We start from the raw sequence: 25,835 nt of genomic DNA, 5'->3' as shown, positions 1-25,835 counted from the left end.
AATTGCTCTTTGCTCTAGTAATGGACTTGTTTTCTTTACGATCCAACGCGTGTTGGTCTAACAGAGAAATAAACTGTTTAAGGCCAGAAAAATAAATAATATCCGGTGGTGATCATCGTTGGGGGATGGCAGAGGCATAGGTGGTTAGTCGAAGTTAGCGTTTCAAAGTTTATTTACAAGGTTTGCAAAGTAGCTGTTAATGTTTCGTAAAAGGAGTCTGCGAAAAACCAGAAAAGCAAATATTATTCAGTAATCAGATCCAGCCGTCGCGGTTTGTTGAAATCCCCCCGAACGTGGAATTCCGGACGGGCATGCAAATATATCGAGTCCATTTGTAAGTAACACCACTTTTAAATATTAAAACAGAATTTCAATTTGGTTATTAACAAAAATTAATTGGCTTTGGTGCAAAATATTAAACCGAGCGTCATTTTATTTGAGCCCGTCGTAATCTATGCATGGGTATTAATTATGTTTGAAAAAATTGAGTCATGTATGAGAGCAATCTGGTTATGATGTTGATTTATGAGAAACTCATTTACCTAAATTTATTGGTTTTGTAAGCTGATCCGCAAGCGAGCAATGGGATTGCGTGCCCCTCGTATGGGAGCATTAAGGGGATGAGCGAGATTGTTGGAGACATAGACAGAAAGTTTGCTGATTCCTCGCGAGTACTCTCACATTCCTATCAACAGTTTGGTGGACGGTCGACGCTGTCGGGTGCTCCATCGTACATCGGGTTGGCTTAACTACGTTACTTTACTCAGGCAAATAAGGCTAGCGGAATTGCGATCAACTGTGTTAAGAGAAGTGGCCAAAACGTGTCTATTTCCCACACGCGCTTTGGTGAAATGTGCAGTCTCGTGCAATGTGTGGACCTAACGCCGAAGTCTCGCCATCGCCGTCCACCACTTCTCGTGAACATAAGGGGTGGCGTATTTCGTTTTTGTTTACACCGAAAATTACAAGAGCGATAGCCGTTTGTTCGCTGTGTGACGAGCAAAGCGATGTATCTAATTAAATCTACCGCTCCCCTCGGCCAGTGTTCCTCGCTACCCGCGATCGTGGATGCCAATTTGATTAATCTACCTATAGTCTATCCTCTCATCTCACCCCCAGAATTCTAATGTAGTGTCCCATAAACAGTGCGTTAACGTTTAGTCATGGTATGCAATACGTAGATAAAAACCCTTCACTCAGATTCCTGTCTCTCGTGTCCACTTCTTTAATTTCCTTGGAAGAATTTAAAAACTTTTCCTATAACGTTACACTATATCAGGTTTTAACGCCATTATACATGACGTATCCAAGGACCCTGTGTTACGCTCCTTCCCCTTTAACACCCAAAACCGAAAGGGAGTCAAACCCTCTATCTTCAAGAACCACGGGAAGGCGATTGCAAGGTTCAAATTGCCCCGAAATTAGTGGAAACCCTGGCCCGTTTTCCCCTTCTAGTGTAAACATATTAATTTGGTGAAATCCTGCTTTTAGATGCAGATTAAATCAAGCGAAAATCGTGTTCCATTCGCTTCGTCAGATGTGCCGATTTTCCCCGACGTATGACGAACTTGAACGAAATACTTTCAGATTTGTATCTAGAACTACTTCTCTCAGGACTGAATAAATAGCATTAATGTCCTATTAGCAAAATATAGGGTGAACTAGCTTTGTTATGACCCAGCGATGAATGCTGGCACAGACGGGTTATATATAACTATGTACATCTCAATGATTGACTCCATGTGTCAAACACGTTGTGTGGAGGTTTGGTGCGCTCCCCTTCCCTCTAATGATGTGAATTAGTAAGAAATAGTTCTGTACTTGCCAATAGCCCTGATTGGAATTTCACAGTAGACGCGAACGGCGCAGGTTTACATAGATTTTGGCACAGACGAAGAATGGGAATGTGGTTTATGCAATATGAAAAGTAGCATGTGTAAGTCACACTTCAATCTATATACAAATATCGTTTGAGATGTCTTGCCCTTAAACAACTCAAGGATTTGGTAGTGCACTGTTTTCAGTTGAAATTTTTCACAAGTTATTGGCATTCTCACTCTTCTAAAGAAGTTTTAGGGTCAACACATCTATACCAAACCAACGATTTGAAAATATAGTCGAAAACTAGTATTCTGTCACTTACAGTGTTTTGCATCAACATGGCGTACATAATTGCAGGTATATATACTGTTTAGCTGCATCAGCGGATATTCGGGCAATAGTGTCATTTTCGATTGAGATGTTTACTAGAGAAACATTAAGCATAACGACGATCGCTCAACATGGTAGCTCTACATCACAATAGCCCCGATTTTATTAAAAGGTGTTTTACAATTTATGATTCAGTGCGAAAACGACTGCACACAAGCAATCACTACATGCCGTTTCGATTCAGTTACCTCTCATAATAGAGGAATTAGCAGTGTCGTATAACAAGAGGTATTCATTTCGAGTTCATCAAGTCATTTAGTTTTTTTATGATATTGTTTTCGTCTAAAGGAAACTTAACATACCCAAAAGCACCTTTTAACAATCAATTACACGGTATGGTTTACAACGTGTTATGCAGGTGTGTGATTGGGGAGGGGTGTAATTTCGAAGGGTACTTAATAATAAGTTTATTTCTTTGGATGTTATTAGTATTACAATATCAGCATTTTATGAATAAGGATGGGTTGTTTTCAAAATGGGAAACTCTGCCCCGATAACGGGGTACACATTTTTCTTAAATTCGTCGTGTCATAATTTTCCTCATGACAGAACATTGCGCGTCGATGGATGTCTCAAGTGGTTGAAACCAAGCAGGCCCTGACAAATGTGCTTAGTATGGGCCGCTACCATTCCATATTCAACCTTGGAACTTCCATCTTTATAAACATTTTAAAGTTAAGCAATCATTCGCTTTAATATTATTATTTTTTAAATCTGATATTAATGAGCTTTGTATTGGATTAACTATAACAGAGGATACACTTCTGCAGTTTTTTAATTTGGGAAAACGTTTTCTGACTACAAAATAGGACATGTAATCTGTGAGGTAATATTGCATTGAACGTGTAAGAGGGAATGTGTGAATTCTAGATGGAACAACATTGATTTTAAAACATGAACTCTGTAATTAATGTTTCAAAGCAATTATAGAGCCTTCTTATATAGAAGTAGAAATGTAAAAGTTACACCAACAAAAGGTTAAATGGGAATAATTGTACACTGTAAAGATTATATTTTGTCAATTTCCGTAAACGCGTTTTCACAATCGTTATTAATTACGACTGACTCGTTCCGTACAATACAAATCTTGAAATCCCATCTTGATTTATTTCACTAATGGAATTGTTTATCAAGTGATACTTTATAATTAGAATTTAATTCCTGTCGTGTCAGTGTTACCAAATACAAATATTAATAAAACTATTAACCAACAACTTAATTAGTCTTAATGCAGCATAAACGATTTCCCCGAGTCATATTGGTCACAAACAACAACCCAAGGCGTTAAGTACTATTCATTTTGAGAAGTGTTGTCAACTGAATAACTGTAATGAAATATTTATCTATCCATTTCCTCCACATCCTCGAATCTTTGAAGTTTCGAGAGGAAAATCGAAGAAAATTAATTGGTTTTGTGGCGCCAAGATGGCTGCGATAAGGCTTATCGGTAACGCTTCCAAAGCGTGTCTGTTTATTGCTTTTACCCTTAAAATGCCGCCTTCAATTACTAAGATGTGGTCATTTAGTTATTGTTTTGAAATCTGAACATGGCACTATAACATATGGGCCTTCTTGGTAATGAAATTACATTAAAAATAGCCAATTAGAAGTTTGAAACTCGCCTAAACTGCCATGTAGGCTTTGGTATGTCGTTCTTAAATAACGATAAACTATCGTGCGATATTTAGACTTTGAGAAACAGTGCGTCGAAATATTTCGTAAAATTGAATTGGGATATAGAAAGTATTAAATCAATAAAATCATTTGAACAACACAGGTATTTCACGGTAATGCTGTAAACGCTTGTAACATCAGCTATATGGGGACTATTTTCAATGTTTTAATCTCTTTCACCTGTGCCCACTATATAAAGACAATATCGATACTGAAACGAATAAACACAGCTGTTTATAATTGTTAATCGTTTTGGGCGCAATTGTACATAATTTATGGCGGATTTGTGAGGCGGCTCCCTCATCAACACCCTCTGTGTGGGTATACGTCAATATATATCGAAAATCACTGCATAACATGGAACATAGTTTCCCTAATATTATTTATGAATAAATCAGATGTGACTATAATAGCTTTTAGATCTGACGTAGTGAATCCACACATGAAATATTATCCAGTCGAGAAAATTAATATTACTGTTTTGCCATATATCGTGAGTTACATCCATCTCGTCTCTTTTTATGAAATTTAGATTTAATTGTCATACAACAATGACCTATTTCTTTATTCCCAGTTGTTCGCGAATGTTTCTCCAAGCATTTTAAATTTAATTTAAATAAAGTTCCAGCTTGTCCGCTTTCTTATTGCTTTGCTATTTGCATGACTTGGGCTCCTAGTACTTGAAATATTTCACACGATTAAGAACCTTAAATCGGTTGCAGGAAACTATTTCAGTTTTAAGTTGAATGCTGCCAACATTACAACCAGTGAACACACAGTACAAGAAACAGTTAATTTTATGCAGCCTTGGAAAAGGAAACTTTTTGACCTCACGAAACTCAATCTGTTTGATTAGGATGTGCATCTTCGTGAATTATATATACGAGCACCACTCGATGGAAATGTAACACCCGTCGCCGTAATGTACCCCTTAAAAATACCTTAATTCTGAGCAAAGAGATTTACTTTTGAAAACTTTCGATACATTTTTTTCAAGTAAACACGTGTAAGCATGTACATAAGAAGTTATCTTTTTAGATATCTAATTAACAGTCCCCTTTGAGGCTGATCTCGTCAGTTGTATTATTCATATTATTTTCTTACCATTTGTCATTCAGATAAGGAATGTATCGTATTTCTGGGAATGAGACAATTGGATTTTAACACGAGTTGTTATAACGTTCTTGGAGGTGATGTTTAATCCGACGTAAAATGGGAAATATATGTCACCTTATTTGGTAGAATGTGTTTATTTTGCGTGTGATATTATATATTCATCTCTTGTTTGCAGGTTTGGTTCAAGAACCGAAGAGCCAAATGGAGAAAGCGAGAACGCAATATGGACACTTTCAAGAACGGGTTCGGAACACAATTTACAGGGCTGATGCAGCCGCCGTTTGATGACGGGTTGTATACAGGGTATTCATATAACAACTGGGCCACGAAGGTCCCCTCGCCCCTGGGGTCAAAGACGTTTCCCTGGGGGTTGAACATGAACATGAACAGTCCCGTGAACCCACACTTGTCTTCCGTCGTTTCTACTCAACCGTTGGGGTTCACGACTTCACCGAATAACATCAACAGTATAAACTCATCAATGGTGGCCGGTGTGTCGAGCGTTCCGGGAAACATGAACTCACCCTCTACTCCCTGCCCCTACGCACCGCCAGCCCCACCCTACTATATCAACAGGGACCAATGCTCGAATAGTATTGCCGCTCTGCGACTCAAGGCCAAACAGCATGCGACGTTTCCCTACGGCCCGATGGCCAGCAGACAACCAACACTATCAGCATGCCAGTACGCCACTGTAGGCAATGGGGGTAGCGTCTGAAGATGGGCCTTCTACTAGCTGGGTTACACTTGATGAGAACTGAGAGTCTCTGTTCTCATGGACCTTACTGCCAAAAGCGACGAATCGTTTTAAAGCTGAGGGCAGCAGCGGAACCCGTGGCATAAGTATTTGAAATACGTGCCAGGGCGAGGTGAAATTCACAAATCAGGGATTATGTGGTGAGGCGAGGACCTCGTGGCAAGACTTGTATGTATATGTGTTTGTGTGAGTGTTTCTGTAATTTGATATATCGTGAGTTCATCCGTCATGTCATTCTCCACGACGTCCAAAAACCGATCCCGCCTGAGTCAGGGATTGGTACAGACAGCAAACGCTATCTGGGCCCACGTCAACCGACGGAAGAACGGACAAATGCCGGCTGTGACGGCCAACGTATTGTACGCAGTGCTAGAAGGCTCAGAACCGGACATCTGACCACTGACCAGTGTCAGGCCAGTAGCAGGGCCAGAATATATTGCCAGTGCAACGCTGCACTATGCATAAAAAGGAAAATGACATTACTTTCCATGTAAACTTTGACTTTGATGTGCTACTCCTCCCAACGGAGCGTGGGAACGAATCGGGTCCTATAGGCCTCCCCACATGTCGGACAAGTCTATGGTAGCCTCTCACTGACTCATTACTACGTCCTTCCGTGAATAGCAGCAACTTCTAAACGACCTTCTATATATACCTGTTTTCAGTAGCTTCCGTAATAGTTTTGACATATATTGTATTCTCTGTAGAGCCACCGCGTGCCAAATCTGTAGTTCATCTCCTTGTAGATTTCTTCAGTCTCTGACACATGTCTCCTCTGACACAGCTCCCTAAGTATCGAAGTCGAGATTAAAGCACAAATCAAACACGATTGAAATGTCCATTTCTGAGTTATCGATGACATATCGTTGCACATATCAGTCATATTGTTTCATTTCAAGGGTAACAATAACACGAATCTCATGAAATGTACAACTACGTCCGTAGATTTCCTTGTAATTTTCAGTTATGCGCAATGAAATCAGTCACGGTCAACATTACCTCCAGCTAACCACTAGCCCTTAAGTCACGTGGCAGGCAAATCAAAGCCTGATGCTGGCATTAAATGGGGATAATCGATTAACGAATTAGCCATTCAATATATTGATTTGACCATTATATAGAGGAGTATAGTAAAGCGGACCCAGAGTCCGTAGTGGTCAGTAAGAGTGCTATGTGAAGGTCATTGTCCATTTTTATCATGAATAATTACAACAATGATGTTTTTATGTGTACAGTACGAAGTCCAAAATACAAAAATATCAGTATGAATAAAGTAGATGACTGTTTCTTAGAAAGAAATGTTGAATAAATTATGATTATAACCGACTTTTTCTCTATGTTGTCTTTTAGTTACTTGTAAAGGGTGATTGTATGATTACCTAGCCAGACATGGAACCCATTTGAACATTGGCATCGAACTTCGGTTAGAATACGTATGTAATGTTGCTGATGATGGGGACATGCTAATTGGAGATGTCTACACAATGCCTAATCGTTACCTTTTCGTTAATGGTTTCGTTAATTGTGGAAACGATCTGGTCAAGTGGTCCAATACCTGATTAATCTAATTTTGACCCAATGCACTAGCTCTAACTGATGGTTCACGAAACATGCAAAGGTGGATTGATGGATGAAAGTTGAACGCAGTTCAAAGTTGTATCTGGTACATTATAGTTTATTTGTACAACTCTATTCCGATGGATGCGTGGTGGAAGGTGACAGATTCCTCGGAAATGTATCAGATTTTGTTTTGGGTATAATACTTTTCCATTTCGAGAGATTAACAAACATCATCTAACTTTCATTACTAAGAAACATGACGTTATTAATATTTCATCAGATGTGAAATGTGGTTTATAAGTTTGAGCATGATAAAGTCTGGGTCGTATAGCTCATGAAGTTGCATTTAAGTCATGTTGTCAATTTCCAGCCCGCAATATACACGAGCCAAACAAATCTACACCCCGACATCACACACTGAGCTGCTCCCTCTGGTGCACCCCGTCGTGTGTATATCGACAGCAATATACATTTGTCAGTTTCTGTCAATCTTCCATGTCCCGTGGACACCACTTAAAACATCGACTGTGTATTCCGTTTAAAATGACCCTGGTTAAGCCACTTTCAGAAGAACCTGTGAAAAGATTAGCAGACAGTGTGTTTCCATTTCGGGACAAATCCGTCCCATTTTACTCGACTTGTGGTCTTTTAAAGGATCAGTCTATTACAAATCTTACACGAAATAGATTACTCTCGTTTTTTCAAGGCACCGTTCATTTCGTTTCCTTGTAAAAGTCACCCATTTTCCGGTAATACCCCCTATCGAAAACAGATGCTTCCTTTATCCCTCTTCTCCCGGGGTCATTGCTTGGCGTAACTACATTCTTTTACTGGTATAAGCCTTCGTTAACCTAGGTTAACCATCCCTTTACTAAACTTGTGAAAACACCTGTGGGATTACTTCCCGTATAAAACTCAACATTACATCTTGGCGAAATATTAATTTAGACGTGAAACGGATCACAAGAAAATGATTAATAAGAAGAAGTAATGTAGTTTTAATCTTGTTTCGCACGCGATATTGTCCCTTCACATTTTCCCCATTTTGCCAATGGGGACGAGCTCTTCATACACACCGTGAGATTGGGGATCGTCAGTTCTAAGATAAAAATCGACAATTTAATTTCGTAAAAAGCTCCATTTTTCTCAGTGGAAATCTAATCTGACTAGACAGTAGCTGTCATTTGCAAGAAAAATATTCATTTGCTAGAATATACCAGCACATGTGGATGGAAATGACGACCCTTTATCTCAGCTCTGTTTGAAATGTTGTTAGCATAGGTATACGCTTATTTGAGTAATTGTCATTCGTCCTTGTGAGGTAAAGCCATTTTATTTAATTTGGTTAGAATGGATGGGAAATGTGACTGAGATTTTCAACAGTTCATATTTCGGATATAATTACTATCAACTGTTAGAATCGGATACTTTTCGATGTATCAGAAATATGTAATTCATTTGTTCAAAGAGACGTTGTCGCGTTCGTAAGTGTTGTTAGAAAATAATATTAATTAAAGTCAATTTGTGATAACGACGTTTTAATGACTGTAATCTAGGTAACATTATCCATAGATAAAAAACGTGTCAATGCGACTTATTTGCTTTAACAGAAGTGTTTTGATATTAACTCCCACAGTTTCAAAGTGTAATTATAAAAATGATTGATACACTGCTGAGGCCTGGAATCGTATTTACTTAATATTTTTATATAAAAAATTACACGCTCTGACAAATAAAATATGAGATGTCATCCCAAGATCAGGGATATGGAGTTACAGAGAAGATAAATCCTGTTTCCTGTAGAAAACAATAGCAACATATCATATGTTACATGATCGCCTTTCATTAAAGAATCAGCAAGAGAGACATTAAATATGTCATTTTACTGGTCGTTTTGAATCATAATCAGAAATCATAAATCTTAAAAGTTTTCGATCTTCTCTTCTTTGAAAAAAAATAATTTAACTTAACACCGTTTCAAACATATCAGTGTGTGTTTATAGCGACATACAGAAGTGATATTTTATTAACAGAAAGCCTGTACGAAATAGTTTTATTTCCATTTCAGGTTCTGTTTTAAACAAACACCAAGGGATAAGCAAATATTTCAAAGGATAAAACATCATTACAATCGCTGCTCACTTTAGTTTCATGTATATCTAATCCTCATCTTCTACTTAACATGATTTATAAAAACAGATTCTCTCGTAAGCAACCCGTGAATAGTTTCTTCACTAGGTACAGTCTTGAATTGAGGTCACATGTTTACTCATAGGCATCGACGTGCGATTTATACGATTTATCTTTAATGTAAATGTGATAAATACAAAAACAGTGTTGACCTGTTTTCTATAGTAGCCAATGACACGTAACCATTTCTGGCTATTGTACTGAATAATACAACAACCTCTGTCACGCATCAACTCTGGCCAATACTAGTCTACCTCGCTGATGGGCTGGTCGGCCCACTAGAGTGAGTGTACCCACGCTAACATTCATGAAGGCAGTAGATATGTAGATCTCTGGTGCGTGTCTTGAAACGAACTCTAAACTGATATTTTTAAAAAACTGTTGTTTTTTATTTGATATATTTAAATAAAAGTGTGAAAGCGTTAAACAACCGCAGTAAGGAGCATTGATAAAAATACATCGTTTTGAGATGTTGAAAAAAATAATACTTCTTTTGTCTAACGAACTGATGGTTATAAACTAGTTGCTTGACATGGCAGTATTTGCATGTGTGGTGCCTTTATTGCAGGCAGGCAATACTTAAGTAAACATGTATGATTCAATATCATCCCCACTACCATAAATGAATTTCGTCTTTCCAGATAAGTGAATTACTATATGATGAATAGGTATACAATTGTATTGAACACATTACATAGCAACATGTATCATTTGAGGATAGATAAGTGGTAGACTCAGGGTACTATTATCTACCAGGGTACATGAATGAAAGAGTAAGACAAAAGTCATCAGCGGAAGATCTGATTATGTACTATTCAGAATCGATGCAGGTTGAAAGTAATACTGTAGGGTAAATGTACGATAGGAGATCGTGGTAGGTGAATACATGCGGGATAGAGTGTTTCTGTCTCCAAGTAATGAGCTTCCACTTCGGGCAAGTTGACACGGCAGTGTGCAGGTAACAAATACGTGATGATTATTTAAAGGTGTATTTAACATGATATTAATATATCCACACACATAACACATGTATGTAGTCTGTTTGTTTTTTGTAGATTTTTACAGTTTTATTCCTGATAAACAAATTCAATTATTAAACAATTCAAGTCCGTTTCTCTCTTCAGGGACCATCGAGACAAGTTCAGGTATCGGATAATTAAAGATTAGACTTTGATTCCATAATATTTATTCTTAATTTCCAGGTTTCCGTGGTAAAGACAAAACCTAGAACATGCATGTTGAGTCAATCGCTTGAAATACACCCACACGCAAGTTTCAACCTATATCCTTCCTTGCCAAAGAGAGATGTGTGTCACCATTCACATTCTGCCCTGCATATTTCCTGGCAAAAGAACAACGAGCTATAAGAACACACGATTAGCTATGAACAAGGAATATGAATAAAGAGACATATCACTACTAGACCGGCGTCACATTGCGCAATACCCCTCGCCGAGTACCCATGTTGTCCTTGTGTCAAATATGGACTTTTAGACAAGACATTGTTCCAGTTCCCCTTTGAAGACGCGAGTAACATGGCGTTATATTTGCTGAGGATTTCGTCTACAGAGAGATCCGTCGTTGTTTTGTTTATCCCCAGGTTTTCCTGATCTGTCGTCTTGGGCAGATAGGATGTTGGGTGATTACCTGCTTCAAGAGGCATCCAGCCAAGTTACAGCCAAGGGGAGGTAACTCTTAGAGAAAACCCTTTTCTCTCCTTCCGGAGCCAGACGTGCCAAAGATGGCGATTCCTTGTCATATCGTATCCTTTTCATGTGCATGCAATTGTAAGCTATGAGGAAATTGATAACGTAACATTATTTAAGATAACCAGGTACAACGAGGAGATGTACTCCCGTTTGGTTGTTACTCATGATCTTTGTAAATGGGTCAAAGCAATTTTGGTATAAATGACAACAGGGGAGGATACAACAAACATGTCTATCATATGTCAAGAAACTTTTAATCATGTTGAGAAAAACTGTAAGCTTTCATTTGAACTTAAGTCGCGGGTGAGATAGATAACTTGAAAAACATTCAGTTTGACTTGAGTCTTTTTCGCACAGTTCTGCTCCGTTTAAGGGAATTGTTGGTTGGTCGTGTTTTGGTCTGGTCCACGGCGTGCATATCTTCAGGAAATGTTTGCTTTTCTGCTTTCAGTTTGCTATTTTACACTTCACGAAATGAAATCACGAAGCGAAATTGGTTATATTACGGAATTTATCATCCTAGCATGTGAATTCCTGTGGAGAAACACCATGTTAATGTTTAGTTCGCTGAGTTTCTATTTGGCAGAGGAGCAACTTGACATTTCGTTAACAATACATTGCTGGATAAACCAAATTCAAATACTCAACCTCTCAAACTCGAAATCCTTTCGAGAATGGAACATGTATTGTAGTGGCACAAAATCTCATATTAACTCCCGGGCAAATGACTGTACGCACCAATTTTGTTTTATTTTGACTAAAATTAAGACAGACAAGAAATGGTTATTCAGGGGCGATGTATTTAATAGGATGTCACAGTCGTGTTTTGGACCTTGTGTTTGCAATGTTTCGTCATAGTAACGTTTTCATAACGTTTGTTAGGCTTTGTTCAAATCCAAATTTCAAGTGTTGACTTTCTTTTTTGCCCGGCAGTTTAGAATAATTCCAATATAAACGATATAAATTACCACTTTCGAATGCATCGAATATTCGGCAGCATTAGTTAAACATTAACAAGGCAAGTGCGATGTTATTCATGAGACGAGAAGAGACGATTACTCCCAATACGTGCATCTCCTGGCTTATTTTCGACGCCTCCTGCATTGTTCATATGCCGTATTTCTTACTCATAATGACACCTGTCTAACTGGGCATGTTCAGCAGCATCAATCACATCAACTTGTAAAGATTGCGTTATGTAATCTACAGCAACGTACAGTGTGAGTTAATGGGATGCGGGTTACAGTGTACATCGGGTAGAACGTGGCTAGTGGCAGCACTCGTACATACAATAAGCTATTACAATGGCAGGAACAAAACGTGGGATAGTTTAAACTGGTGGGTGTAATACACGTGCAAATATCATTGAGATTGTCGTTTCGTTGATACGAAGTTGTATGTGTATGTTGTAAATGTATCTTAGCAAGTTAAACAGCATAACATTCTATACAAAAGTGGACATTTCTCTTTTTGCCTCAAACATAAAGAGTGATACGTTATGGGCTCAGAAGGGAGGCAAGGAAAGAGATTTCACGGCGCCCACTATTTTTCATCTAAAGAGTAATTTTAGAAAGTAAAGTAAAGTTTTTCAATACAGGACAAAGCGCATTATGAAATGGTTCTGCAAATAAATATAATTGATATTATTTATCAAATGTAAGTCGCAAATAATTTCCAATAGAAGTGATCGTTAGTGTTTGATAATTGTAGTTTTCTGCAGCGTTGAAATTGTATTCACCCTCCCACATCTGTCGACACATTACATTAATCTCATAAACCCACGTAATTTTGTCTGGTAATCCCACAACGACAGCTTGATTTGATAGTTTTAAAATAAAATAATCACTTTTCGTATACTAGCTTCGATCCTGAAGTGTAAGTCTTCAAATCAAACTCGAATCTTCCCAACGTTTCAACCCATGCGAAATAAAAACTAAAAATACGTTAGCGGGAAACATAGCTGAGAACAAAATCATAAATTGCGCTAGCGTTATAAACCATGATTCTATTTAGCAATAAAAATGATTTAAACAACATATTCTTATATTAGTAAATTAGTTGCTGTGAATGCACCGGATCCCTTTGGGTGCATGGAGCCATAGAATTCTTTAATTAGAAAAGCCTAGCAACTGTATCTGTTGTAGACGGTCATGTTTCTCGGGATAACCAGCTGTTTAGACGTTCTTTTTATCGGAATGCCCCCTCCATGGCGTTAGGCTCCCTCGTGGGCAATATTGGGAGAAAGTGATTTCTTGTTTTGACAACTACTTGACATCCGAGCGTAACACAAGTTGTCAATTGCAATCGGACACTTCACAAGGAACTGTCTCTCCGGAAACTTGGCGGCGCTTCGTGCATCAGATAAAATCTCGAATCTGTTTAATTCCCTAAAAGAAAATATCAACAATCAGTGAGAGTGTATAAACATTTGGAAAAATAAACTTATGCGATCTGGTTTCAAAATTGGAATTTCTGAGAGGCGCGAAAAATGGAAAAACTTGAAAGATTTTTAAAGTCTTTGAGTACACGTACATGACATTCGTTACAGGGTGACGACGAGAATAGATTGGCGCTGTAATGAAGCCTCGTTTCGGCGAATATTACGTGATTTACATTGACTAAGCAGGACTAATTAAGCATGTTGTTAATGAGTTCTGTGACACATGCCCTCTCTAATTAAGTTCCCACTGTGGGGAATTTCAGTGTATGAGTAAGCGGAGCTCTAAGGGATTACCAATAGCATGGAATATTCACCAAAGTTTTTTGACTGGCGCGGAAGCGAGGAATAATAAAACGCTATCTTGTTGCAGAATATGTTTTCTTTCCCCCAAGGGCTCTAAGTGGCCCCTTACTGAGCGAGGCACAACTTCCTTTACGAATGTGTTAACAGTCTTTAAGCATGGCGACATGAACTACCGAAACGTCAATTTCCAAACAGCCGACGTCAAACGGCGGTGTCAAAACAATAATAACATGACTTTACAAGTCATTACAATTAACTAAAACAACATCAATTGTTGTTTTAGCGACGTCGTTATGCTGGAATCGCCAAGATGTTCGTGGGATACTGGCTACAGTGACGGACAACCCACAGATGGCATATGTACGGGAATTCTGCCGTCTCCAGAGGGGGTCAGTGCGAAGCTAATTGACCGTTAGGTTTTGTACCCTCGATAGTCCTAAAATGCCCTTCCTACTTTCTATCAAAACTGTGGTTGAAACTTTAAAAGATCATTCACCTTTGCTGTTCATTTTCTACAATTTTATTTTTTGTATACACATTTTAAAATTTTTAATTTTTCCTTTCCTGTTGAGGCAGTGCGTCGTGGTTTTATTGCACACATGACTGTTTTATTACTTCTCGCTTTTACACATCATAAATTACCTTTTTAAACTTTAACACACGTGCACTCACACTAATGATAACGATCATGACGCATGCGACAGCGTCTTTGCAGTGCGTTAGGAATATATTATCAGTACATGTAAAGGAAAGTAAACACTTGAAAATTGGATTTGACCAAAAAAGACTTGAAGCTGTCGACGAAACACTGCAAACGTAAGGTTCAAAACATAAGTATGATATTCGTAACAAATACAACCCAATGAAAAATACATTTCTTATTTGTGTATTTTCAGCCGCTATCAACTATGAGTGTATGTTTTCTTTTGTCCGGCGGTTTACAAGCATGCTAACATAAAACATAACATAATTGCCCATCAGTGTATGTGTGCTGTCTAATTAGTAGGTTTGTTAATCAGTGTTGGCGATTATAGACTTTATAGAAGAAAGTGAGTCAGTGTTTTAGTGTATGTACATGTGTACCATGACATCTTCTTTGTAATTCCATTTTAATGTTTTTTACATTTTACTTTGAATGTCTTTGCACATACGATACCATAATTATGATGTCTGACAATGACATTCAAGTATATCTTCTTCTTCTTCTTCTTCTTCTAAAGAGTTCTGTGATTCTAACGATACCGTTTGGCGCGATGCGATACACACTTCAATAGTAAGTTCGCGATACCATCACGAGAACATGTGCCAAGAACCTGACACCGGTCGCGTTAGTGAAACATATTCTACCATCTAAGAGAATGAAAAGAAGCTAACCCAAAGCCCATGTAGTATATTTGAGTCAATTATTGAATCAGTACATACCGGAAGAAAATAATATTTTAAATTTAATTTTCAAACATATTTTATATCAACGTTATATATACATATAAATTCTCGTTTTGTATCGATATGATCTAACTGTACAAAACTTTTATCGAGGCGCAGAGTATCGCGATGCATCGAATGTTCGGCGAATCGTTATATACACTTACACACTTCCTGACTGTCTTAGTGCGGAGAACATATGGCTTCTATATGTGTAAACAGCGGCCCCTGGGGATGTTCGTTTACGAATCATTCTAAAACGATATGGACACCGGGTGTTTGTCAATGATGTTTTATGGACATTATGTAGACACGATATTGATAATAATCAATACATATCTACCGAATATATATTCTGTACAATGTTCCTCATTCAGTCCTGCTTTGTCATACCTAGCGCGTCGTTTACGTATAACAAATCGTTAATCGAAATACAGTTTTTGAATCGGTAGTAACGGACACATCGCGTGATTATACAGTGAAATCTCGTTGACTCGAAGTCGTAATGAGGATGTCCAAGTAACGCTCCATTCCTTAAAAATAATGAAACAGAGGCCCCAAAGGGACCGAGGCCCATTATTTTTAAGGAATGGAGAGTTACGAAGCTATTCTCCTACTTAAAACACATCTCTACTCTTACACTTAGACAAAATATTGTAAAAAGCCAAAACACATGCATTTTAAAGATAAGCTCGCGACGGAGCACGTGCAACAGCGGCAGAGAACACAATCAACTCTCCATTCCCTAAAAATAATGGAGCGCTCAAACAATAGAATGACGTCACATATGTGTTTTAACTCGAGGTATTCGAAAATATAGATATACCCGCAGTTCTAGAAAAGCGGAGTGCCAATATTCGACAAGCGTGGATCATATCGTCGATACTACCGGGATCATATCGTCGATTCTACCAGCATCACATCGTCGATATTCTACCAGGATCATGTGGTCGAATATACCGGTATCATATCGTCGATTCTATCGGGATCGTATCGTCGATTCTACCAGGAACACATCGTCGATTTATACCGAGATCATATCGTCGATTCTACCAGGATCATATCGTCGATTCTATTGGGATCCTACCGTCGATTCTACCAGGATCATATGGTCGATTATACCGGGATGATATCGTCGATTCTACCGGGATCATATCGTCGATTCTATTGGGATCGTACCGTCGATTCTACCAGGATCATATCGTCGATTATACCGGGATCATATCGTCGATTCTACAAGGATCATGTCGTCGATTTTTCTGTAATTTCAATACGTGACCTTAACTACATATCAAGATAACTGACTTCCGAGTTGAGAAACATTGACCTAATAACTTCATTTCGTGTAAAACATATACACGTAAAGAGATAGTTCAGCGTGTGTTGTTAAAAGTGATCATGTTAACGGAGTTTGATATCGGGGATATCGATCCTAGAAGGTTATGCGTGTCATTAGGTCACGCATATGTGCAAAGTGACGTCATCACTCGTCAAGTGAGTGCTAATTGTTCTAGAAGCGTCTCGCATACCTATAAACTCAACCTGAGGTTGTATATACGAGCGGTTTATTGACCCAACACGCGAGGCAATAGATCCACTAACCTGATCACAGTGCGAAATGACACCCGCTTTCTGGTATAATCCGTCCACCAATTAGCAAATCAGATCAGAAAAGCATGTTTTACACACTATCAAAGAGGCAAGTAAAAAAACGTGTAACATAAATCAAACGGATTAGTTATAGGGGGTAGTGTTTCCTCTAAATACCCTGCCATGTAATCTGATTGAGACCCCGATACACGTAATAGTTGGGTCACTTCTTGCTCTCACGAGGGGTTTGGCCATTCATCGGCGCGTGTCTTAATGAACTCAACGCCGTAGCTTGCGTCAATATTTGTAAAACATATCGAAGCACTTCATTCACGTGTTCGATCAGTTGGTATTGAGACGCAATACAATGGTAACGTCATATCACCGATGTTTATGCCATATTTATAGATACATTAAATATTTATGTATTTCCCATGTTTATTAATATCCGTGGTAAATATGGTGTTGATATGAAATAGGACAATTTGGCGTTTGAAGTTTGTGTCGTATTGTATAGGGAAATGTAAGGAGGCGTCAGATGCATGGTCTATATCGGAACGAGACCCTTATTTCTGGTATTAGTTTCAAAGAGAATGGATATCTGAAATAGTTTCATTAGCTGACGTGGGATTTAAATCATAGAAATGCTTCTATTTAATTTATTGAATCTTCTAAATAAAGTATTTGCGCTAATATTGTTTATATATCAATATATTATCGCGTTTCATCGCGTTTTTTCTTTACACCCTGGCTTTCGTTCTCTGACACTTCCTCGCACCTTCCTTCTATTTCATTCTTCGTCCCTCTCTTTCGCTGTCTAAAGCGTCAATTCTCATACCATATGCCTTGATAAATGACAAAAATATACATTGTATTTTTATTTGATCTCAAAGACCTAAAATGCTGTCTTTTTTATAATCCACCAAACTGCGCTAAAGAAATGCAGATAAATTAAAGTCTTACAATGAGATAAACATAAATGTTACACCGTACAAACAATAAACAATATACATATTCACTATATTTGTCGTTTCCCACAAGCATATATAGTAAAAACAATAAATTGTAATCTTTTCAATATGTATAACAACTACCAGTGATAAAATGTGTTTTTTTCAATAACACTTAGGGGCTTCATTCCTTGTCTATGGATCACTCGGGAACGTGTTAGAGCAATAAAACTAGTGGGATGGTATACACGAGGCTAACATTATACTGACAAACAAATAAGAAACAAATTCGACGAGGCGGTTTCTTTCTTCGCTTTTCTTCGCTTTCTTCGATACACACTGGACTTCTGTACCGATAATTCAGCCGACAAAGACGCTTTCATACGCACGGCACATATGCGCGTTGGAAAATATTGTGAGAATAAAGCATAGGTTTTGAAACTGTGTGTGAAATAGCTCGGCTTTTGACATCTCGCGGCTGATCTTATGACAGAGGGCCCCGGCCTCGCCTTGGCCATATCATCGTGTAGGAGATAATCTGGCTTCAGTTTGTCTACAAATACACCAAACCCCTTTGGCCAGACGGAACGGTTTGCCCAAGTCTCAGAACATGCTCCCTCAACATCTCCTATATAAATTCTCACTTCCAAGTTGAATAACTCGCTCAGTTATTTCCTGTTCCGACTTAAAATCATGTCATATAAATTCCTAACACATTCTAAATCTTCTTGTAATGTAAATTAAGACATTGCCACATACTTTATTAATTTGATATTTATTACAAATTCTCTTTAACCATTCCAAAGACATTTAAATATCCTTAACGAAATAGCCTTAAACGAAATAACCTTAAATGGGAAAGTAATAATTGGAGTGCTTTTTGATAACCCACGACATATATACCGACAATGAATTGGTGCCATATTAAGTAATTACATTCAGATTTAAAAGTCGGAAAAACTGTGTACTTGCACAAGTGTGTTGTGACTTCGCGCGTTGTACAACTTAAAGCTGGTTTAATGTGTAACGAATGTTCGGATTAAACGGGGATTAAAAAGACATAAGTTTGCAATAGCCGGGACCGTTGGATATTCCTCCCTAGCAAAGAAAGGTATTTTTTTTAACTTGTACATATCAAGTTCTACACCAGCTCGTCAACAATGGGACACGGGGAGAAAGAATAACGCCTATTTGTCTTATAGAAATTACACAATGATATTTCAAAGTTGAATGTAGTATCTCTTTCTCAAGAAAAAAACATTAAACGATTAAATTGTCAGGAAGTACATATTACTTGAATAAAAAATAATAAAAGTTGATGTTCATACAAACTTGAAAAGTATTTGTAAATGAGAATTCATTTCTAAAAGGGGGTGTGTTGGGGAGACAAACAGGTGCGCAGACGGGTTTTATGACGCAGGCTTTCAATGAAGACTGTGTGTGCTTCTGTATATGAGGAAGTTATCAAGAGAGGTAATATACTACAGGCCTTTACCCACTCGTTCTTCGTTACTTTAAACAATTGTGCTTGTGGTAATTGTTGACGTGAATTAGACGGATTCACTGTTGTGTACTCCTTGATAACTGCAGCAAACTCACAATCCTGAAACTAAACTGCCACACACCCAAAAAGAAAAGAAAATGCATTTAAATATTGTCGCCAACACACTGTAATCTTAAGGACCAAAACATAACTATCATCTCCGTATCAAATACATCACTATCGAATAACCACTTCTTGTTTGTTTCATTTTCAACATAAAAACATAGGTATATAAGTTTATAAGTATAATATCCCGAACTTTCTTTAAACTCCAATTATTTACTTCCTAAAGACACTTTTCTGTGCTGCCGGAATTCTTCCTCCAAAGAAATTTATTGCATCAACATGCTAACAGAATAATTTGAATAAATTTTCGTCTTTATTTTTCAAACCAAACAAAATTTTAAAAAACTTTTCCATGGTCAAGTATTCTCGCACTGCTTTTCTGTCTTCAGACTGTTCAGAAAACCAGTTCTTAGAATGAGCGCACTAATCAGCCTGGATTGTCAAGCGTTAGCTGAATAGAAATAAATAAGCGGAAAATAAAACATGTTATGTCCCCCTTGACACTAATACTGGGCATTAATAATATTGACCAAAGGGTTAATCAACAACGTCTAAACAGAATGGAAACATTGCTTGGACTACTTTTGTCGTACAATATAATTAATTGTGGAAGTATTGTGCAATATGTGTTTTTCTAAAATTATCAGTATAATCTGACTTTAAATACTTGCAAGAAGCCGGTATAAAGTTAACCGTAGTATATATGTATTGTAGGTATATATGTATCTGCTTGTAGAAATGACAAGAGCATATCGCTACCGCCGTCGTATGCGACATTCAGACACATACTGGCTTCATTTCATTAATTGAAAATGTTTTTCCTTTTTTTAAATGGAATTGACTCGTCGATGGAGGGAATCTACGGGACAGAAATATGATTTACAAACTGTGCGGTACGCTGTCATTGATGTTTCTCATTTACTGGTACTAATAACATAGATACTAACCATAATCACATTAACTATACTATTACTTATAATGATAGTAATACACCTACCTACTTCATAAACTATTGTTCGGACTTTTCTTCCACATGGTGTGGGGCGGTCGGGTAGCCTAGTGATTAACGCATTCGCTCGTCACGCCGAATACCCGGGTTCGATTTCCCACATGGGTACAATGTGTGAATCTGGTGTCCCCCGCCGTGATCGTGCTGGAATATTGCTAAAAGCGGCGTAAAAAACCATCCTCACTCCCTCACTTTACATGCAGCATACTTCAACTACTGCTACACTACTACTATGATATATTCCCTCTTCTGACTCTCACTCATCATTACTTCTTCTGCATGTGTCTATTGATATTCATCCGTAACGATCCGGGTTAGAATAGGTCTTCAGCAACCCATGCTTGCCGTAAAAGATGACTATATGCTTGTCGTAAGAGGCTACTAACGGGATCGGGTGGTCAGGCTCGCTGACTTGGTTGATGCATGTCATGGTATCCCAATTGCGAGGATCGATGCTCATGATGTCAATCGCTGGATTGTCTGATCCAGACTCGGTTATTTACAGACCGCCGCCATATAGCTGGAATATTGCTGAGTGTGATAAAAACAAACAAACAAAATTTCTGCTGTCTTTCTTTTACTCTTTCTGCAGCAATTCCTGCTGCTACGTCTACTTAAACTACTATTTACTTGAACTGCTTCCACACCTTCTTCGGCTTCAACGCCCCTTACCCGTTTTTCTCTGTCCTCTTCATCCTCTACCCCTACCATTACCATAACTCTACCTCCCTCCTCCACCCACCACCTCTCCCTCTACTCCTGCTCATACATCCTCCTATACCCTACCTGCTGCTCTACTTCATCCTGTACCCCTACCATTACCCTAACTCTGTCCCCCTCTTCCACCCACCACCCTCCCTCTACTCCTGCTCATACATCCTCCTATACCCTACCTGCTGCTCTATTTCATCCTGTACCCCTACCATTACCCTAACTCTGTCCCCCTCCTTCACCCACCACCCTCCCTCTACTCCTGCTCATACATCCTCCTATACCCTACCTGCTGCTCTACTTCATCCTGTACCCCTACCATTACCCTAACTCTGTCCCCCTCTTCCACCCACCACCCTCCCTCTACTCCTGCTCATACATCCTCCTATACCCTACCTGCTGCTCTACTTCATCCTGTACCCCTACCATTACCCTAACTCTGTCCCCCTCCTCCACCCACCACCCTCCCTCTACTCCTGCTCATACATCCTCCTATACCCTACCTGCTGCTCTACTTCATCCTGTACCCCTACCATTACCCTAACTCTGTCCCCCTCCTCCACCCACCACCCTCCCTCTACTCCTGCTCATACATCCTCCTATACCCTACCTGCTGCTCTACTTCATCCTGTACCCCTACAATTACCCTAACTCTACCCCTTCCTCGACTCCTACACTATCCCTTCTTGTTTTGTACCCCGCTCCCTCCCTCTAACCATTTCTTCCAATAACCATAATCCTGCTCTTCCATGCCCTGCCCCTACCATACCCAAACCCTATCCTTTTTACATAAAATATTTTTACTTTCTGTTTTGATATGTGAAATATTGCTAGATTCATTTGCCTATTTTGTTCATCTTGGCTTTTTAATGTTAAAAAAGCAAGAAAACTCAAACTCAACACCCATCCACATCTCCACACGTACCTGACTCCATACGTCTAGGTCTTCTCCAGCCCGACCTCTACCCCCGAACCGTTCCCCTACCTATCTCTACTTCTACCCCTACCCCACCAACAAACCCTACCCATGCCCATGCCCAAGCGCATGCCATACCTCTACCTCTACCTCCACCTCCACCTCCACCTCTACCTCTACTCCTACTCTAACTTTATCTCTACCCCTACATCTACCTTTAGCCTTACCCCTACCTCTATCTCTATCCCCAGCCCCTCTCTACCTTTACCACGACCACTACCCGTATTTCTACATCTACTCTATAAAGTAACCTCATCTCCAGCCCTACCTTAACCTCTATTCCTACACTCCTACTCTACTTATCATTATCTCTACCCCTACCTCTAACCTACTCTAAAACTAACCTTATCTCTACCCCTACCTCTAACCTACTCTAATACTAACCCTATCTCTACTCCTACCTCTACCTCTATCTCTAGCCCTACCTCTACCTCTACTCCCCTGCCTCTACCCGTACCATTATCTCTATCAACTCTCCTACTCCTCCTATCTCTACATCGCCCCTACTCTAAAACTAGCTTTATCTCTACCCTTAACCTTACTTCTACCTATGCGTCTACCTATACCTTTACCTCTATCTCCAGCCCTATCTCCACCTCTACCAAGGCCACTTCCCCTATTTAACTCTACTTTAAAAAGAACTCTATCTATCTATCTATCTATCTATCTATCTATCTATCTATCTATCTATCTATCTATCTATCTATCTATCTATCCTCTACTTCTAACTCTACCTCTACCTCTACCTCTACCTCTAACCCTAACCCTAACCCTAACCCTAACCCTAACCCTAACCCTAACCCTAACTCTACCTCTACCCATAACCCAACTTCAACCTTTACCTCTACCTCTACCTCTACCCATAACCCTACCTCTACCTCTACCTCTAACTCTACCCCTACTCTACCTCTATCTCTACCTCTACCTCTACCTCTAACCCTGACCCTACCTCTAACCCTACATCTACCTCTACCTATACCTCTACCTCTGCTTTTACATTTACCTCTACCCCTACTCCAAACCCTACCTCTACATGTACCTCTACCTCTACCCCTTACCCTACCTCTACCCCAAAACCCTAACCCTAACCCTAACCCTACCTCTATCTCTACCTCTACCTCTACCCCTACCTCTACCCCTACCTCTACCTCTACCTCTGCCTCTAACCCTAACCCTAACTCTACATCTACATCTACCTCTACCTCTACCTCTACCTCTACCTCTACCTCTATCACTTCCTCTACCTCTACCTCTAACCCTAACCCTAACCCTAACCCTAACCCTACCTCTACCTCTACCTCTACCTCTAACCCTACCTCTAGCCCTACCTCTACATCTACATCTACATCTACCTCTACCTCTACCTCTACCCCTAACCCTACCTCTACCTCTACCTCTACCTCTACCTCTACCTCTACCTCTACCCCTACCCCTATCTCTTCCTCTACCTCTACCTTATGTCTATCACTCATCTACCTCTACCTCTACCTCTACCTATCTCCCAACCTACCTTTACTGGGAGGAATGGATGGATAGAAGAAGTCCGATAGATTAAGGCTATTTTTCACATTTTCTTGGAGGGGGTAGGGGGCGATGAGTTGACTGGGGGAGGAGGTACGGGTGGGGTAAGTAATGCAATTACCTCAAGGTCTGTGTGACGGCTCTAGGCATCTTATAGTCACTTACGGTCCCCTCTATCTGTGGATGCAGGGCATCAGTGGGGTTATCCCGGCTCAAGACTGATGCATTCGGAAATTGAATTAACCACATAGCACATTATTTTCATTCAGACATGAATTCAATTATGTGTCTGTTGTCAGCGAACATCAACATCATCATTACCAGATGGTATTTTAGTTGACTGTTTTAAGTTGCTTTAGATTTCCAATGTATATATAAAGCAAAAATCTTTTTCGTAAAAGACATAATTTAAAAACAATGTAAATATAATCGTAATGTATATTGTTACATTGAATTTTGAGCATATTAATTTTTCTGCATTCTGCATGTCTGTGTAGTAATAATATAACAAGCAACTCCAAAAGAAGTTGGAAAAATACATAAAGAGACATGGGATAATTTCAGGAGTTTTAAAATTCAAACCTCGTTGATATTTTTCTTCTCATTCCCGAGCTTGTATTAAATTAAACTGTCCGTCACGCCTCTGTCTTGACGCAATAAACATTTATTCCGAGAGAAAGTAACTACGACAAATGCATATACCTGGCCACAACAGGTGAAAGTCTGGATTACAAACTTTTCACATAAATACTGTTCATTTTTTATGTACGTCAGATGTAAATTTATTTTCTCCTCATATGTGATTCATTTCCAAGCCCCTCCCCTACTGTTATTTATGAGTATTGTGTATGTATTCTGTTGTGCACGTAATTTGTAAAGTTTATTTTGTCGTTTTTTTTATTCATTTTTATTTTTCCATTATTTATTTTTAGTGATATTGTTGGGTTTTTTAAAATACAACTACTGCAAATTAGAAAATAATACGAATATTTCGAGTTAAAGTATTCAATATTCGTTTTAAGGTAATTTAAAGAATGTCAATGTATTTCTTCAGTGTATATTTCACACTCATAAATTCTAATTCAGATTTATTTACTTATACTATAATGTGTGTGTATTCAAATATTCAAAAAAATTAATTCATGACATTAGCCAATAATATACATAGTTGTCCTCAATAATTATGTTCATATCCATTGTGAAATATACAACGAATGTGACGAAGGATATATATATATATATATTTATTTATATATGCTTATCCATCATCATTGACGATACAAGGTCACGTGTATAACTTTCCTGAAGCTATTGAGGAACGGTATATTGAAATAGACAGCAATCTGAATACTTGTCGCCAGTGGTGTGACAGTGGTGAGATAGAGATTGCGATGTTGTGGGTATACCTCTCGCGCTCGACTCCGTCAGGGCGGGTAAGGTGAGAGATGGCCCAACTCCTCTACCCCAGATCGAGACTACTCCTCATTCACTGATCACTTCTCGCCTAGATCAACTCTCAGGCGCTCTCTCCCTCCCTCCCGTTCCCTCCCCCATTCATGGCCGCCATGTTTGTCCCATTAACAAACCACGAGCCCTCTGCATACAGGTAAAATCTCACCCAACCGACAAATATGTCATCACCGCTCGAACGGCGTAGAAAAAAGAATTTGTAACAGAAACGAAATCTTCCAATTCCATTAATAAATTTGCTCGATTTCGATTTAAAAGTCAACCCTAAAAGTTTTAAGAACGTTTCTGTATATATAAACTTATCCAGTTCACCCCCCGTAGCTCCTGATTTGCCATCTATGATCACCAACTCGAGACGACCTGATTGCAATTAACCCGTCTGCTAAGGACTGTGCGTTTAGAAAAAAGATTGCCTCGAAGCGATAGCTTCAGAAACCTGCAAGGTATTTCTATTTACAACAACACGGCAACACCTCTTATAGTATCCCCAGTGCTATAGTTTATTCGTTACTTCCTTCTGGCGTGCAAAATCTTACCCCGGCTTAGGACTGTCCAATGATAGAGAAAGATGTTAATTATGACGGCTAGAAATTTCTAAGTACCCCCCGTGATCA

The 25,835-nt window shown here is 38.9% G+C and overlaps 1 protein-coding gene across 2 annotated transcripts in view; it reads left to right on the top strand.

Annotated features, from left to right (window-relative positions):
* Positions 1-7,084, top strand: part of LOC124132783 (pituitary homeobox x-like) — a 66,444-nt gene extending 59,360 nt beyond the window's left edge. For both annotated transcript variants that reach the window (XM_046496909.2, XM_046496908.2), the window contains exon 3: positions 5,177-7,084. In XM_046496909.2, the coding sequence (XP_046352865.2) occupies positions 5,177-5,719 (543 nt within the window). In that variant the 3' untranslated portion in view covers positions 5,720-7,084. The remainder of the gene's footprint in view (positions 1-5,176) is intronic.
* Positions 7,085-25,835: the final 18,751 nt, after the last annotated feature.

Source organism: Haliotis rufescens, unplaced genomic scaffold (genome assembly GCF_023055435.1).
Source record: "Haliotis rufescens isolate VD_foot unplaced genomic scaffold, xgHalRufe1.0.p SCAF_11, whole genome shotgun sequence".
Taxonomy (NCBI): domain Eukaryota; kingdom Metazoa; phylum Mollusca; class Gastropoda; order Lepetellida; family Haliotidae; genus Haliotis; species Haliotis rufescens.
The sequence above is the reverse complement of the archived record's forward strand: the minus strand, read 5'-3'. Positions and strand labels throughout refer to the sequence as shown.